This window comes from Opisthorchis viverrini, assembly GCF_000715545.1.
Source record: "Opisthorchis viverrini unplaced genomic scaffold opera_v5_371, whole genome shotgun sequence".
Taxonomy (NCBI): Eukaryota; Metazoa; Platyhelminthes; class Trematoda; order Opisthorchiida; family Opisthorchiidae; genus Opisthorchis; species Opisthorchis viverrini.
In genome coordinates, this window is record NW_008752020.1 from 371453 (window position 1) to 390440 (window position 18988).

Sequence of the window (18988 nt, forward strand, 5' to 3'; positions counted from 1 at the left end):
GTTGCTCATGCGGTGCTGTCCTGCGCTACCCGGTCGCGACGGTTTGGCCCCGCGATATCATGCCGGTTGGCAACAGGTTGATTATCTCGCCGGCGTATTCTGGCGTCGTTGGATAAGGGAATATCTGCCAAAGATGCAGATGCGTACCAAGTGACTCAGAGCAACTCAAGAATTGAAACGATGCGACTTGGTTCTGGCTTTTGGTGAGGACCTGCCTCGTGAGAAATGGCCTCTAGGGGTAGTAGATAGATGTGAGGCGAGCCCAGATGGCTTAGTAAGAACCGTGCATGTTAGAACGGCGGGCGGGGTTATTAAGAGTGATAGTAGAAAGGTGTGTTTACCGGAGGGAAGCGAATAGGCTTGTATTCCATCGAAGTCGGCACTTGTGACAGGAGGAGACGCGGACCGTTCGTGTCGGTAGGTGATGGGTTACCTTAGAATGGAGCTGAGCGTAAGTGGAAGGCGAGAACCGGAGCGCCCGCTGAATCAACGTGAAGAATTTGGCGGGCGGTGTATCATCCGTTATGTTGACAATGAAATTCCCCACGTTTATTATGCCCCCATTTGTAACACCCGCCCCATTTTTGTGTTTAGTGTGTATATATGAACTGACTTTTGTTTGTCCTTACCACTTCACCCATTTGTACAATTTGTGAATTTCTCTCACCCTAATACTACCGCATAGAAACCCAGCATTGACTTTATTTTGCCTACCCGGAGGTTCTGGTATTACGCGTCACTCGAAGATACCGTTCGACCGTTACAAACCGAGATCAAATCAGGCTATGCGGTCTTACTGTAGATAGGTGAAATTGTCTCTTCTCGCCAACCGCTTATCTGGTTGCAAGATTATCGCCACGAAGTGATCATATGAAAACCCTAAAGTTGAACAGTGAGTAGTGTTCCTCCCCTGGAGGACTCATGTAATGGTCACTTATTGGGCGTTTAATGTCTGGTTCCAGTTAGTGCGGAAGACAACCCGTCCACGACATTCGAAGCACGCAGAGAGATGTTTCAGATCCGTCACATCACTCTTGTTGTAACAAACGAGTGACATACTTCCAAAGTACCTATATCCGTTCAGCAAATCCTGGAAACTTAAATGACACCTACGCTTACTTTTAAAACATCGCTGTTTGTGAGGATACATAAAAGAAGCGTGACTATAAACTCCAATCTTTTTACTACGCAATAAAGAAATATAAACATAATCTTAACTGCAAAACATCACAAAAGCAACCATACAGAAGGGCCTTTGTGATCGTAAAGCCTCTCTAAAGTAAGGCCCCCTGATTTTTAACCCTCTCATCCACAGAACGTTGGATTCTAACAAGCAGTTGTTGATATGCTGGCTTGTTACTCGCAGTGGAAAGATGCGGTGGAAAAAAATCGGAACACCTCAGAAATAAGCTTTTTCACTACCGCAGCGTGTACAACAGCCCTTCAGAGGTTCTAATAAATGGTTAAAAAACGCTTTGGTTGTGTTCGTGACTACAGTGAACCCTTGATTGTCGAGACGGGCCACTCAGATATAGTCATTGCTGTAACTCCGACTAAGAATGCATAAATGGTGGCCTTTGCGATAACACCGACACCAAGCAAAAAGATAACGTTAATAATAAGAAATAGGCACACGCCATCCGTACGTCACTTGTTTAGTGGAGACCCTGTCTCTTCGGAATGAACTTTGAGCATATCACTGACCACCTGACCGTTTCTTTTATGTACGCAGAAATTTAAGGTGGAAAGCGATAAAATTCAGTTGTGGGAGAGGGATCTCTGTATGCCTAGGTATGATATCAGATAGAGACCTGTAAAAATTAATCTTTGGGCTGATGCCTTATTCCGTAACTTGTGTGCCAACGTGGTCAGAAATGCTTACTGGAAGCAGTTTATGATTCCATACACTTCATCCTTTAAAAAACTTGACGCTTTCCTTGCAAGGTGCCAAAAGCGATTTTGCCGCCTTCGAACTGCAATTTTACCAAAGATCCCTGTCACGTTCTTTAACGAGAACCAGCTATTTGAACTAACAAACATCGGCTTTTGAGGACCACTATCTTTTGTTATCCGTAACCGCCGTCTCCTTCCACTCGTCGGTTAGTTTTCCAGTTTTTCGCTCGCCTTCCGCTGTGCAGACAAATATACGTTTACAGTTATTAAATGCTTATGTGTACTACTCATGTGAACTTGAGGCTCCAGAGTGTAATCCAGCTCGGAATTAGTATAAAAAGCCTTCATACTGGTCAATGAAGTTCGGTTCCGTCAGACGTTCTCCACTCCATACGGTCCCTTCTCTGCAGCTCCATAAAGGCGACTCCACATGAGCGTACACTAGGCCTTAAGCTCCGGTTTATTTATACAAACCTAGCTAACAACCTGCTTTGCTGAAAGGACCTGAAAGGACCTCAGAGTATGAAACAATATTTGAAGAAGTGAAGTTTATAAATGGCAATCTCCCTTCTGTTCATATTCGTTTTTAGGCGGAAGGGAATTCATGGTGTCCGTCCGCCATCTCACTTTTTGTGTTGACCGCATATTTGTCAACGAGTTTACGGGAACCCCTCCTGTGGATGCGAGTACGATCGTGCACTCCTACAAGACTTGCACGCACTCCGTTTCTGTAATATCAAGGATATTATCGAACATATCTTCCCTCTCACCTCCAGGCCCGGGTGTTTCACCTGCGTCTTCAAATACACATGATCTTGGCGCCTATAATTTAGCCAGGCTCAAACAATGCAAACGCACCCACATTTGAAGAAACCAAGAAGCATGACCCTAATTTCATTATGGACTGATAGATTCTTATAATTAATCAATCATTCAGGCCTTGAGTTCGAGTCACTCCTTTCAACGGCCCGAGCAAAAGTCATGGCTATTTTTTGTGTTCACATTATTGTCTGGCATTTCGTCTTTGCATTCAGCCTATGAATTTTCGTTATTAGACGCGTGGGTCGCAATTTAAGTTATGCATATCTGTGCTGTACTCGCTCTCAGTCAGGACCTGGGCTCCACATTTAACACACCTGCGGCAAATTTTCTCGGTTACCCGCCTCACTGCATGCAGCAAGTAATGCGATCCAGCTACCACTTCACGCGCCTCCTGCTGGTAGGTTATTTTGACACCCCCAATGCCTTCTGGATGGAGCTTAAGCACGTAGGGTCTGGTGCACATTTTGCATAGGAACTGACCATAGTCGTTCAACAGAGCGCTCGGACTCAACAGTTTGTTGCACCTGCCAGGTACCACCCAGATACCCTCTGGGTTAGGTGATCACCAAAAAGGACACCTCAAAGGTGGGTTCGAAGCTTCTGCCGTAAGAACTTCCTAGGAACTTGCATCTTACTTTATCGATTTAAATCTTGTCCAGCTTCAGTGGAGGGGATATAAAGGACCATTATGTAAAACGTTCGTGATGGTTACAATAATAATAATGTTTATTCCCAACTTTTGGGTGTCATAACTTCAGGCATGATCATAATGTTACAGTGGGAATAGTAGCATGACTGACGGGGAGTGTGGTCACGGGGGGCTTGGGAAAAGAGACAGCGTCGTAGGGTTTGGACATTATTAGATGTGGGCGTGATCCCCGCTAAACCGGCACGGGCAGGGAAACACAGCAACTATGCGTTTTTGGGGAAAATATCGAGCGAGATGGGATAGTTAGGATTTGAGGGTGGCGGGAGGCTTCCTGCCAGACACATGACAAGAAGGTTGAAAAATGAAAAACCAAAACGTCAGATAAGCTGAAACAGCAGAGTTGGTGTCATCGATCCGGCCATATTAATATAAAACCCGAAATCACCGCTGAGGCCTAATGGCCTTGAACTATTGGGCTCATGGTCAGGGTCACAAGAAGCGTTAGTAGGGATGATGAAGTGGAAGGATTAGCAAAGCGGAAAAGTGGTAATGAAAATTCCAGGAACAGTGTACAGCCAAACTGTGTGAACTCACTCGGGTCGCTGTTGTGGGGACGGGCATAATAGTTCTTTGGTAGAGTGAGACGATGGAAACACACGAGCCGGAGCACGAAATGCATAGAAACTTATTGAACTTTGCGGAAGGCAAAGACACAAAGAAATGATCAAATTCGAACGAAAGTTTCAGCAGATTGGAATGAACATGTCGCGGAGGGAGCTCGGATCCGGTGGGGAGCTTGCTATAATTTGCAATTAGTGGGAGAGTGGGTGAGAGGGTACGGTCGATGGGAGAAAGAAAATAGTTGCGGGTGTGCCTGCAAACTGGGTATGGCAGTGACCTGCCATCATTTGCCTGACATACTTCGGTTTCTGGACAGCCCCGCAACGGAGACTACATTTATTGTGACTGGATTGGGATGTGCAAATCATTGAGCAGTGGGGTTCTCACGCTGACTAAGGAAGCAAGGAGGAAAGTAACCGCTTTAAGATCGCGGGTTTTTTACTTGTCCGTTTGGGGATCCTGTAAATGTAGATCACAGGCCAGATGGAGTGGACAACAGCCAACCAGGTAGTCTAAACCGGGTATTGCAGAAGTTCAAATGCTCCTCGTGATCCTTGCCATACGCCGACTCCGTGGTAATCCCAGGAAAACCAGGACGCAATCTGAAGGACCGAAAGACACCTTAAAGGATTTGGCGTCTTTTAGAAAACAGATTTCAATTATTTTTCAAAAGGTTCACTACCCGAGACACAGATGGGCTGGCGTTTTGTAAAATACGGGACCGCCGTAAGTTAGAAATCCGCCAATGTAACGTAGGAAAACAAGCCATCATGCTGTCTCCGCCCGGAAAAACAATGATTTGGCGTTTAAGTACATGAGACCGCCGCAGAAATGAGCTACCTGCGTTCTCCTTGACTGTCAGCATCGGATAGCTCATGATTGACCCAATGATGGTATTGGAGTCTAAATAAAACAATTTATCATACCCCACCGACATATGTACTGACAAACTTGTCTAGGCATAACTACGGATGGCTTCTAACCAACTTAATCTTCACGAAAGAAGGCATTTGCAATCTCTTGCACATAACAAAAGCGTTTTTCCCGTTGAGACTAGACAGGTTTCATCCATAGACCCTGAAGAAAACGTCGTTTGCATTGACAAAGCATTACTACCTAATGTTTTGTCGGTTGACAGAGGCAATATTCCGTCCCCTTGGGGGAAAGCGACTGTCAAATCGATCTACGAAAATGGTGACCGACTATATTCGGTAGCTGCGCGCTTACTGGCTCCACTGGCGTATCATGCGGAGTGATGGGACCGATTCCAAAACAAGCAATCATGGATCACTTTACTACCGACAAGTTGACATCCCCGCGAAAGACGGGTTCCTCATATTCCGCGGGACGAGTATTCTTGTGTTTGTTGACAGTGTAACTTAAGCTCGGGAAAAACGACTCATACCGGATGCCACATTTTTCGACTTCTCGCATGTACTTGATGTAGTCTCACACGCTTTGCTGTTCCACAAGCGTGGGTCCTACGAGACTCAAGGAGAAATTTTTCACTGCATTAAGGCGTTCTTATCCAACAAAGCACTGCACGTGAACGCAGGCTCAACTCACTCTTCCCCGGCGCCGGGCTCTATCGGAGACCCTTAAGGCTCCGTAGTAAAACCACTGCTGTTTTCGTCTCCGTCAAAGATATTCTTGATGTTATTCAAGTTCGCGTTTACTTTTCGCGGATGACTTGAAATTCTGGGTTTCGAACACCGGCACCCACCAGATAGATTTCGTATGCAGCAGAGCAGTAGTTGCTGGACTGGCAACTTCGTTTGGGTGAAAAAAGCTGCGTCCAGATCATTCTTAGAAGACTCAGCAAACGCATTTGTCATGCACGTTGTATCCTCTAATATGTTGACAGTGAAATTCCCCACGTTTATTATGTCCCCATTTGTAACCCCCACCCTAGTTTTGCGTTTAGTGTGTATATATAAACTGACGCTTGTTTGTCCTTACCACTTAACTCATTTGGCCGTGAGGTCATCCGGCCATTTGTATCTGACTTTGCACGCGTGACTGTCGCACATGGGAGCCTGTTTGCTCCCTTGATTTTTACTTTTGTAGTCCAAACGGATTGTTTGTTTTAGACGCGTATCTACTGTGGAGGTTTGTACAATTTGTGAATTTCTCTCACCCTAATAACCCAGCTCCGCCTTGGTTTGCCTACCCGGCCGTTCTAATAATACGGGTCACTCGAATATACCGTTCATCCGTTACACAGACGTTCCTTCTTTAATTCATCTGGGAATACCAGTATGTAGCAGCTGACACGAAGTCTCTCTTACTCTGCTCATATCGCAGAATTCTGGAGCTTCTACTTCGCTAGCCGCTGTGTTCATTGACCCTTTCACTCATTGCTCACCGCCTGTTTCCGCAAGGACCTCATCTGGTAATGAGAAAAACTCACCCTATGCAAACTCGTTCATTTCATCCAATTTAACTACCTCATCCGTGTGCATAGGAGACTCCGATTTCACAGATATTGACTGTATTCCATTGCTCATCCTGAAAGCTGATGCGCGAACATCCTGAATGTCATCCTCGATGTCCTCAATATCTCCCTTACCATCGGTACAGTTCCAAGTCAGTGAATACACTGCACCATTGTTCCACACTAAAAGTCAGGTCCGCAAACTGCTCCAACAAGCTATCGCGGTATACACCACACTTGCTTGCTCCCTGTATCCTAGAGTGCACTATCAAATCCCTGTCATTGATCACCTGCTCACCACCAATGTCCTTAACACTCGACAGCGAGCATTTATGCACTGCAGTCAGCTACCCCACTTGGTTAAGTTCTTCAACCATGTTTCGTCCATTTGCAATGCCAATCTTTGTATTATTCTTATCAATCTTGATAATTTGTAGGGATTTTGGCCACCCCCTACGGTGCTCTCCTCAACAAATTACGATCCACAGGGATTGGTGGCTCGCTACTGCGTTGGTTCATTTTTTAATCTTACTTTGATAAACTTTGTCACCGAAATTGGGAAGACCTCCTCGGCGCCAATTCATGTTATCGGCGAACTTATCCAGGGTAGTGCGTTTGGCCCCCCCATATTCTTACCATACAATAGTAGTGTCACTGAGTTGATAACTCACGGATCCTGCTTTTTATTTGCTGACACTATTAAGACAGTTTACTGGCCCGAGTTCAGTGACTACCTACACTCCAGCCAGCATTTATACTAACGTGAATTTTTCCCTCTGGTCCTCTCACCCCCGTATTTCTTACACCGTTTTAAAATTCTAAGTTCTCATACACTGATGACAGATTTTTTGAGGCGCTTATCCTTAATAGGCTCTCGAATCGAAGGACATAGGGCTTTCGCATTCCCGTTTTTCCAAACATGCATGGTACAGAGTGGCTAAAGCACACAGGCTCTGTGCCTTCGTTCACCAATCTTTCCACATTAAACCGTGTTGGATTGGCATCTCCAAGCAACTTGTAAAACCCACTCTAGAATCCATCCCTGAATTTGTTTCACGGAAAGTCACAGGTCTGCCGGATTGTTGTGGAGAATGTGAAGCGCCCGTTTACTTGAGCTTTGTTTATGATGTCATCCGCCGCACCATATCGTCTTCACGGTTTGTAGTTTGAGCTGGACCCATTTTGGATGGAGCGCATTGCATTGAACCTTCGCCATCTGCATCGCCCAATCTACGACTGAGGTTTCATAGCTGATCGGCACCCTGATTTTCCTTCCCGCTCTCCACATAATGTCCGCAACTCTGGATTTTTGCTCGCCTTTTCAAACTGTCGAAGTGTCTTCTGACAAAACTCTTTTCTTTGCGCACATTCGAAACTATGGAATAAGTTCTCATCCCATATCCGTATTACATCCTCTCATCTAGATTTTCGAAACACCATCGGTTGTCACATTTACATTTAGATAACCGTGTGTCATTTCGCGCCACAGCCTACGCCAGTCACTTTCTTCAACAGAGTCCCTAAACCCGTCTCAGTGTCACTGTTAGCCATCATTGTTTTATTACTTTTCCCTACTATGTACACTTACTATGTTAAACCCTCTAGCGTCAAACCACAGATGACTCAGCTTCCTTCGCAAGTGTTCGCCGCCAAAAGGTAGCCTATTACCCATCTCCCATGCAGAAGATTCTGTTTCAAAGACTGCATCTGCACCTGCTTTCCGAAGTGCAGAACAGTGGCCTGCCATCCTAACCGTCTTCATGCTCCACTGACCAAATTTCAGTTTTTACCTGTGGCCTAAAGCTTCTCTGTTCAGAAAAATTACACCTACTTCTTTCAGGCCAGGTCGCACCCCGGTAATTCTGTCAGCTCTTTTCAGTTCTCGGGGCTTTGCTTTGTGTAGGTTTGCCAGTGCTCTAGTTGTGACGTAATTAAGTTGATTATCAGAAGGCAACAAGCATTAACTAATGGTTGTCTTACTAGAATGTGATGAATACAATAGTTAGGTGCACTCGATAAAAATAAATACAATGCGAAAAGTAGAATAAACGAAAAAGTGTCATATCGTTTGGTGACACTTGTTAAGTGTCCCTGAGTGAAGTTCCGGACGCGGGCCGCGTCTTCTCTGCAGTATAGCTGCTACATGTGTTCCATAATTGTCCGTAGAGACTTGTGGATCTCTGTTGGCGTCCTATCCTGTACGCGCGAGTGTGTTTTGGGCCTAGTTGTATGCCTATTTATTGTGTGCAGTGTGAAGATAGGAGTATCCATTCGTGTTTGCTGGCTGCAAGAACGTGAATACAACTTGACCTGATGTGCTGAAGTTCATAATCCTGGCGCATTACGCATGTGGTAGCCGCGTAAGCAAAAACAGGTAAGAATTCTTAGTGCACAAGTTGTCGGTTACGTTTGCAAATGGGACAGGAGTTGTTGCACGGATTGTGTGTTTGTGACGCGTGATCTGATAAGCAACCTCAACAGGTTCGAAAAACGTTTATTAGCCATGTTTACTCACTTTTGAAAACCATTACGCATCCACTGGTCGCGCGCTGTGAGTGCAAATCAAATAATGTGCCTGAAGGTGCGCAGCGAATGAAATACTTTCTTGGTTGAATAGCCCATTAATTCACACACACAACAGTGTTGTGCAAATCTGCTTACAGTACGGTGTTCACCCCAACGAATCAGCGTCGTTTAGCCATTGTACATAGACTGCATTTTTTAACTCTACTCTTATGACCTGTAAGGTAGCTACTGTTTAATTTAATTCTGAGAAGTACTGTTTGCTTTCTTGTTCAAAATCCCTGAGTCGTTTTACTGGCCTGGCTTTTCCACCGAATAGATATAATGTCTGGTAGCCTGAGTTGTTTATTAGTGTAGAAGCCGCAATTATGACTGCTGGGTAGCTTTACATCCTGCATATATGGTAGCATGCATGGGAGAAGAAAACCCGTGCGATGGACGGGTGCTCCCTGCAGGGTAGGGCGCCTTGCTACTTTGCACAGTGGTGCGTTCGTTTGTGGGTTGTTGTGCCCTAATACCACATCGGCGGCCTTGAGTAGTCCTTGGCTGCCAGGTCAGTCAAAACACACCCACCATTTCATAGGTCTACTTGACATGCTGTCTTTCCCTTTTAATTATTTTTCCTATTGGATGTCGTTCTATAAGATACCTCTCGGTACACACCAGACGCTAATGCTCTCGTCCTATTACATTATCATTCTCCCCAAACTTCAAACATCGGCAGTAGCAAACGCTAGGTGTGACCATCATTGATTTATCCCGGCTGGTCCCACATTGCACGTAAGTCGGCATCTCTCTAGCTCCACCCGTGTCCACCACATCGTCTAAAGCAGGTCCAGTCACCACGAGAATGCGCATCAAATTTCAAATTGCGCAATATTCACCGGACTGCCACATCAGTCTCATGGCACTCCAGTAACTTTTTTCCCTACCATTGATATTCAGCTCGCGCCTATTCTAACCTGTAGTTGCAACCACAAACAAATATTCCGTCAAGCCCCAACCACCTCTGGGGTGAGTTCGTTCTAACTTGCTGCACCCTTCACTGGACTTAAGCCAACCTGGCTTTCCACTGCACGTTCAGTCTGCCCCCTCCAAAAGATCAATGATTTGGTCACCGGCGTTCGTTAGGCTCTATGCGCCAGTACCATTTTCCCACCAAAAGTATCCCTTACATCTCACTTCCCGACAAAAGCGATATCAATGAGTCTTCTTAGTTTCAGTTTAGACCACATTTGTGAGACAGAATTTTCCACTTAACTTCACCTCGAATTCTTCAATCTCCATCTCCATTTTGCTGTTCGTGACCTTGGGCATTAACTTAAACGCCCAAGGTCACTCATAGGAGCAGACACTAAATCAGAGTTACCGACGGATGAATAGCACCATGGAGTTGAGGCATTAAACAAACCATCGAAGGCCGCTCATTGCCAGCAACGATTTTCAGTTTCAGTTGATGTCAACCGGCTTCATCCTTGAAATAATCGTACCTCAAGCCCCATTGTTCTAGTCTTTTTATTTTCTACAATTTGCGGTTATTGATCGTGCGATGTCCCCTCGGTTTCTACTCCCTCTGTTGTGTTGCTACCCGTCACGTTCAGATTTTAGTGGCCCGATCTTGCCTCAATTGGTATGCTATCCTCAAGTTGGGAACTGAACTTATTGCAAGCAACCCACTTGGTGAACCAGAATAATTCAGGTCCTGATTGGTCAGTATATGGGCCAGTCAGAGTCGCGCATTTAGCTCGTCGTTCTTGCTCCATGTGCCCGCGAACGTCGGAGCGAAATATCGCGTCGCGCTCTTGTGCTAAGGCTCTGTTTACGTCAGGTATGTTTGTTCGTGGGATAGAATGAGACATTCCTCACATCAATGGCAGCGGAATTAACAGGGGCGCTGTTTTTCCGAACCGTTTGGGGTGCCATGTTGTGTACAGCAAGGCACAGATCTTGGCATAACCAATTTGCAAGCTAAACATCCTTTCTTTTCAGTCGAAATCGGGAACGCACTGCATACAGGCTGACTGTTTACTGGCACCCTGCATGACGTGCGAAGGCAGAGACTCATCACGCAAAGTCTTCTGATTTGATGTGCCTTTCAGTCATAAATCTATGGATAAAGGGCACATCAAGTCAAAAGGCTTCGTGCGATGAGTCTCTGCCTTCGCACGATTCACGTATTCACAGGATCGAGGCTTTATCATCACCACGGGCGGCACGACCTCAGTGTTCAACACTGATGCTTCGCTGCCTTATTGAGAAGAAAAGAGGGAAGGCGGATAGAAAAGGTACTTAGTGCAGCTTTACTCCACTGATTTCGAGGTGTCTATACCTCCAGACACTTATTCAGGCAATCTGGATAGAAAACGACATCATGAACGCCGTTGACATCGATAAGCAGTCATATCTTGCTACGTCACCCACCGGGTGCAGTGGGGATCACGCGGTCCCGACCCTGGAAGGTAAGCAGCATCGACAGCACCCAAACGTTTCGTAATTCATTATATAACCCTTTGCCAGTTCAGGGATTGGCCACGCCCCTGCTTACGCCACTCTGAACTGAGCACGGAGAACTGCGCTCTTTTCGGCAGACAATGGTTCAGCATACAGAAAGCATGACCAAACCAACGTAGCTTCCGGTGCTGGACACATTCTTCAATGGATGTTCCTGTTGCACATCCGAAAACTCGCTTTGCAGTTGCCTCGTTAGGGATTCACCAATATCAATCACACGAGCTGTGATCCTGAGACAAGGGTTACCAAACGTCTGAAGACGTCTCATCTTCACTGCTCGAACAGGCCAAGTCTCAGCCATACAGCAAAACAGCTCACACTGAAGCCTGATGCACACGTACCTTGAGATTCAGGGATATACCGCTTTGACGCCCTAGGTGTCTCACTTTAGAAACGCGACTCGAGCCTTGCAGATTCGTGCATGGACCTCGTCTGTCACACTACAATCAGAACTAATACAACTTCCAAGATAAGTAAAATGCTCCACAACTTCAAGTGCCTCCCCCTAGTTTGTAAGTGACTGCATGTCCAGGAGTGTGACCGTACGCTTTGTGGTTGTGAACTGCATATCACAGGGCTGGACGACGTGGGTCAGTTCATCCGAAACACCTGCTCCTTCTCTTCGAAGATGAGAACAATATCGTTTGCATATGCCAGTTCCACAAGATTTTCGCCGGAGGCTTCCTCCTGGTGACATGATAGTTAGGAACCGGAAGGGTACGACAGCTTAACGATTTTTGTACGATTTAAACACCGGGGTTTTGAAGACCTTTCAGCGCTTGTCCCATTTTCTCATCGATCACGAAATTAAATAAAAGTGGAGAGTGTGACCACCCCTGACGGATACCGCTTTTTGGAGGGCTGTCCGTATACTCTCACACGCCCGAAAGTCTGAGAATACGAGAAACATATGTTTACCAACTTCCGGGACATTCCTTGATGGACAGGTGTGTCAAGGAGAATAGACCGGTCAACTGAGTCGAAAGCATCTTGCAAATCCAGGGATACTAGCATTGTGGATCGCTTATACGTATAGCGTCGCTCTAGCATCTGACGGAGTGTGAAGCTTTGGTCAACATAATCCTCACCAGGTCGGAATCGCGCTTGCTGCTCCGGAGTCAGCGTTTCACGAGCCACCGCAAGGCGACAAAGCACCAGGGACGCCAACACTCTCGTTGCGACCGGATTAGCACACTATCACTGACTTCCCCCGGTTATGTGAGACAGTTTCCTTTACCCAAATGCAGACAAACGATCAAACAAGTGCTGACTGGGGATTTCACCTCCGTCTTTGAACAACCAGGGTGGGAGGTCATCGGGGCCAGAAGCTCGGTAGCGCTTGAAAGAACATATGCAGTCACAAGTCCCGAGGCCGTGGTGTCTTCTACGTTCACCTTTCAGGGTTCTGCGTTTACTGAGATAGTCTTCGGGCATTAATAGCTACCTGGACCTTTGAATTCCTTTGGCTCTGCTTCCACGGGACTTCACGGTCTGTTTACATGCTCTTGAGGTCTGCTAATTCGCCTTGTCACGCTCTTTTCAGAACTGGTTGAGATATTTCTCCGAGATTTAAGCAGTGCCACTGTTCGGTCTGATAGCGTGAGCCTGGTAGCGCTGTACCACAAGAGAAACTCCTAGCACTATGCGAAGAGGTGGTGATCTTGTCCCAGAATGAATTCAAATCTGATAGTAAACCCTTTGGAAGAGATTCTAAAAGGCGATTCTGATAAATTCGTCTAACATCCGGATCTGTAACTCTTTCAGTTACCAGGCGATTTTTCCGCACCCTGGTCCTGGAAAACGTAGAGAGAAGCGACTCTGGACGAGTGCGTAGTCAGAATCCACAAATGTGTTCCAAAACGACCAGCAATCAGTTATTGATCTGCGCCATCAGTAGCTAATGGCAATGTGATCGATTTTAGTTCTTGGCCAGCATGCCGTTGGAGGACGACTTTGTCTGTCCAGGCTTCCAGGTTGCGGTTGGTGCTTGTCGTTCAGCGCTTCCGTTCACCCAAAAAGCACAACCGAAAAAAGCGTGCAGCGCCGCTGTTTAAGCTTTCATGGCTGAGTAGTAGGCTTGTCAGTCGGAGGAATCAAAAATGCTATGAACTGGGTTCTGGGTGCAGCGCGTACCACCTTCAGAGGGAGATTATTCTACACATCAAGCACTCAACATAAGAACTGTTATCTAATAGAAGTGCGTGCTGTGGGGGTTGAAAATCTTACCATATTCTTATAGATGAGCTAAAGGTGGAAATCTAGTCGGCCAAACCTTTTTCAAGCAGGGCATATGTAAGTACCAGGTCCTCTAGCAGGCGACGGAAGTCAAACGAAGAAAACCAAGCATCTCGAGACGTTTCATTATCAACGGATTTGGGGTCTGGAACCATCTTCGCAGCGGCTCGTTTGGCTCGCTTTTTGAGATTTAGGTCCCGTTCTGGGTAGATACTTTTGTTGGTGTATTGAAGAAGTAGTTTAAGATAGACTCCATAGGGTATCTGGAAACCATGCGCGATAGAGGCGTTCACTGAGTCTCCGAACGAACTAGGCGCATCTTTCTTCATTCAGAGAAAGGTGCCAGTCAAGTGGCCGCCTAACGGCGTCCACATGCATTTGGAGAGTGTGTGGCCCGCAAAAAGTAGACGGGACTTGAAACCACATACGGAAGGTCGTTGATGTAGATCAGAGATGAGTTATAAGAGGGAGCCTTGGGGAATTCCGGCGGAGACCGGTGCAGAAGCGGAGCAGGTTAAGCTGTCTTTCACCACTAATGTTCTGCGTGATAGGAAAGCCTTAATCTAGCGTAGAATTTTTCCTTGGCACTAATGTATCTGTCGTGTACAGCTAGCGACTACTACTACATATTTATCGGTTACAAAAAATCGAATCATTGGTGTTGCGCAATCTGTGGTGACGCGCTGTTGGGCCACTACTTCCTTGGTCTACACAACAAAGGTGAAATCAACTTGGTGGGAACAGAGGCCCATGCAATCTCCGCGGTCTAACTGCTGCTAGCCTCCCACCTGATTGCAGCTTTAGCGTGTCTTGATTGTGAGTGTGTTTGATTCTGTTGACCGGTTAGTTTTCCTCAACATGATTGCGTGGCAGGGTGTCCCAGAAGTTCGTGAATATTATGCACTGTTAGAATTCCCATACTTGTGGGCGCGTGGGTGTATATGGGGGACTCTTCGAAAACTTTCCCGCAAGCAGTGGTGTGCGACAAGAATGCCGACTCAACATTTTTTTAAATTTGGCTATTAATAAAAAGGTAGGCCAACAATTGAAGGTCTTCAAACTCTCGTGTGCAAACCTCGCAGACCTGAGATATGAAGGCGTCATCGTTCAAAAAAGGCTGGGATCATAGGCATTGGTAGATAATCTGGTCCAGGCCTTTTAGTCATTCGGTTTGTGTTCCGCACCCAAGCAGTGTAAAGCTATGTTGAGGGACCTATGGCCTTTGAACATGCCTTTAAGTATCTAAAGAGCTAAAACTGGCAGTTATGTAACACAAAACGCATCTCGGAAGTTGCGTTAGCTCTGACGGCAATGTGACAGATGAAGTGAACGCAAGGATCTCAAAGTCCAGGATGGCGTTCGTTCAGCTGTAGCACCCTTTCAGTGCCTGGATGCCATGTCACCAGAAGAAAGCCCTAGGGCTAGGATAATGCCAGGTTGCCCAAGCCTAGGCAGGGGAAGTTGAGAGGCGGAGGTCGAGTTCGAACCACGGACCTTCCGGTCAGTAAATTTGCACCTTAACCATCTCGCTGCCCTATTTGCACCGCTTTTGAGCCTCAAAGGATGCTTGTGTCAGACTACATTTTGGGCTGTATTGCACAGCTGCGTGGCTTAGCCAACTCGAGAGGAGAATATCTATTCGGGTCTTTGACCACCGATGTCTCAAAATTATAGCTGGAATCGACCGGAGCGAACAAACTCAGAATGATGATACCAGGGAACGGGTCTTTGGGCAAGCGAAGGGCAATTCACTCAAAGTGTGCATCCAGCACTGCAAGCAATGGTTGCATGGCTATGTACTATACATGGTGACTTACCGCCTGACGAGGACAGGATTGCTTTCCGTACCTAATTCGAAGTGTTGGGAACCTAGAGTGGACAGAGTTTGACATGACAAAGGGAATGAAGAGCGTTACCAAAGGTTTGGGTGTCGTTCATGCTATCCATCTTCAAGGACGGAGTCCTGTGCTTGGCTGGAGACACTGAACTATATGGCGGCTAACCGATTCCAGTGGCATTTATACTGTGCCCTTTTTCTTCTTCTCATTACAAGGCTTTATTTAATTGGCTATAATTTAACGGGATATAATATCCTTCAGGATTTCCCATCGTCATATCTGTTTGAAACATCCAAATGAGTGGCTTGGGTTTGTTAATTGGTTCACATATCTCAGCGGTAACAAGCTTTGACCGTACAACAGCTGAATGTACACATTATCAGCGCACATGCCACAACCACCAGGCTGCATCTTTGACGGCGTTAGAAGCTAACGTGGCTGAAGCTGATGGACTGTGAGATTTATAGACAGTTTACTTCATGGTTTCAAAGCCCCCCGCTTCTACTGGAGGCGTTTAAGAGATTGATTGCCCGTCCTTAGTCCAGCAACAATCAGCTAGCTGCAGTTTGTGCCTGAAGAATCATTCTACTCGACTACCCATTCGTTTCTAGTGGTGTGAAAATGTTCTTTATCCCCTTACAGACTTAACCAGAACAGCACTCCCTTCTACGGTGTCCGTCGAGGCTGTCAGATGAAACTCAAACTGCCACTCTTAAATCCGATGTTGAACTCCTGGATTTACGGGCTATGGCTTACCCTTCGGTTATCGACCGTTGGTTGATATCTGCGAAATCCATACTGAAGAGGTCCATATATGTACTGCTGCGTTTCTGACTCCTCGTTCAATCAAGCCATGCTCATAAACAGCAAAGCAACCCGAACCCCATAAATACCTTTTGTGTTTGAACCCGTCTACGTTTTTCCACCAAGATTTAATTCGCTTTCTGCGGATTCCATACGATATTCTAGCATAACATAATATAAGTGATAAAATCCATCGAACGGAACACTGATGGGCGAAGTTGGGTGCCAATTCCATACCCGTTGGCTTCTTTTTTGCAAAACCAAATAAGTTCGCTGTACTGTTGTTTTTTAGCCTCCGTATGCTTCTTGCTGTTGCTTTCGAAACCATTGCCTGGTGAACTGTGGCGCCAATAACACCCGTGAATATGGAGTTGATCAAAGAAATTGAGGAACTTGACATGCTTGTTCGCGCACCGTCCACTGTGCTGTTCGCTGATGCGGATTCAGGTAAGCTTGCACTAATCTTCAAGACTGGTGAGAGCATCGACCTTCAATGCTATCTTGGTGACCGACGGATTCGGCCGATCGTTTCATTCGTCGGTGGATTCACCGTTGTTGGTTCATCAATGTCTGTGTGAATACGCTACTTGATCTTGACCGATTTGTTAGTGTCCGCTGGTGTAGTTGAACTCAATGATATGGGATAACAAAAATTCATACTCGCCGTCACCTTGTTAGGACGAATGCTTACGGGTGCGGCGGTTTTCTTACTTTATTGAGTCACGAGGTCTGCCGTCTACTCACACGTAAAGCGAACGCTTTCTGAACACCCTTCCCTATGGACGCATGTGCCTTGCCTTACTAATGTCGGCTGGTGAGATACGCCCACACAAAATGATACTGAGTTGTGGCAGAAATGCATCGATTTTCTTAGGAATTTATCGATCCCTCGTATTTGTTCATGTGAATTCGGCCGATCTCCACATGTTGGAGAACCCATACAACTACAGTGCGCTCTGGTTGGGCATGTTTGGTCATTGGAAGAATCACTACACACTACTATTAGGATAGTAGCGACCATAGTTTAGTGCACGAATAATGATGTTTCTTGCACGGATGACTCTTCGAATAGGCTCACTCACAATTTGACTTGGGTTGACAAATCTTACCTCATTATCGCGCGTGCTTAGGTCAAGATTCACTGACTAACCAGTTTTCATCTGGCTATCACAGATTAGCTTTTTTTCGTACCCCACGTTTGTTTGATGTACCGGTCAGTAAACCGCTTGATATATTGGTTAACCCCAACACGGAATTCGACACCTAGCCTAACTGTCCGAAAATCAGTTAACAGAAGCGAAATTCTGTATCACCCGAATGTCCGTTCAGTTTGTCTCTGTAACGTAATTTCTGCTCCGGTTACTATAATCTCTTAAGTTATATCCCATCTGTGATTTACTGGCCGAAATGCTTTCTCTTTCCAGTTCAACAACTCAGTCGAATGTACTGGGAAGAGCAGTGGTCGAGATACCCGGAACTACGAGTGAGTAGATTTTTTTGGCTGCAGTTTGTCCTTTCCAAGTGGAGCCACCATTGCAGACAGGCAGAATCACCCACATCCTGAGAGTGTTTACTCTAGGGTGCATACTACCCCGCTGTAACCTTGTCAGGTTTGTCATGTTCCTACTTTCTGATCCTCACTAGATGAGATCATAGCCTTTTTCAGGACAACTGTACAGGCAATCTCACCCTGTAGAAGGATGTTAGTGGTCTGTTTGTGAGTGTTTACTTCCTGAGGAAAAGAGATTTAACTACATAGACGGGTCATTCTGGTTGTTTCAGAACCTGTTTTTCAATCCGGACGCTGAACAACAGCATGAGTTGTACGGAAAACAAAGTAGTGCTTACGTCAGAAGGGAAGGGCACTTGTCGCACCTGTACCGTTTTCTTTTGTTGTGTCACAACTGATTCTGTCGTCCTGTTTCATATGGATCTCTCACGACTGTCGTCAACTGTTTTCAACAAAACCTTTGGTGCTATAGATGATCTGCCCTTCATCATGGCAACATCCAGTTCTGTTTCCGATGTATAGTAGTACATTCAGTGCCATTTTTTGTGAGTGAAGACCTCTCTCTTTCGAGGGAGAACAATTTCAAGCGATCTTAGGGGCACCGTGACGCTTGTTAATATGTCAACTATCTTTCCTCGATACAGGCGAAAACTGCCTTTCTATAACCCGTTTTCTCCGGGAAGCATAATCCGGGGAGAGGCTCTTCGGCATCAAGAGAAGAACTTGTCAGGGTAACTGGCTCCTTTTTGTATGGTTCCCTTCTGTTTGTTAGCCGAGAGCGTGGTTCATATTTGCTAATTTTCTAGAGAAGTCTGATTCACTTTCACAGGTTAGTGATTGCGGCAATTAGAGCAGCACGATGATCGGGCTTGTGGCTGTTTCTCTGGTAAGCTTGGATGTCCCGACTGGCATACGCAGCACGTGGCCAAGCAACACGTGGTCAAGCCAGCGCAACCTGTGCAGTGTGATCAGTTTATCTATCGAGGTTGAGTTATTTCCCCCCAATACCATTCGACTTACTTCAGAATTGCTGATCCGGTGTTCCCACCAGATTCGGGCAATGCTCCGAGGACATCGGTGGTCGAACACTGAAAGTCTTTTGACGTCCTCGGCGCGCAGCGGCCAGGTTTCTGATCCATATAGTAATG

At 46.1% G+C, this 18988-nt stretch overlaps 1 protein-coding gene across 1 annotated transcript in view; it reads left to right on the plus strand.

Moving 5' to 3' along the window:
* Positions 1-16666: 16666 nt before the first annotated feature.
* Positions 16667-18988, plus strand: part of T265_10398 (hypothetical protein) — a gene marked incomplete at both ends in the record, with an annotated part of 42201 nt that continues 39879 nt past the window's right edge. Inside the window, 2 exons of the mRNA XM_009176762.1 lie at positions 16667-16777; positions 17755-17813. Coding sequence (XP_009175026.1) covers positions 16696-16777; positions 17755-17813 — 141 coding nt within the window. The remainder of the gene's footprint in view (positions 16778-17754; positions 17814-18988) is intronic.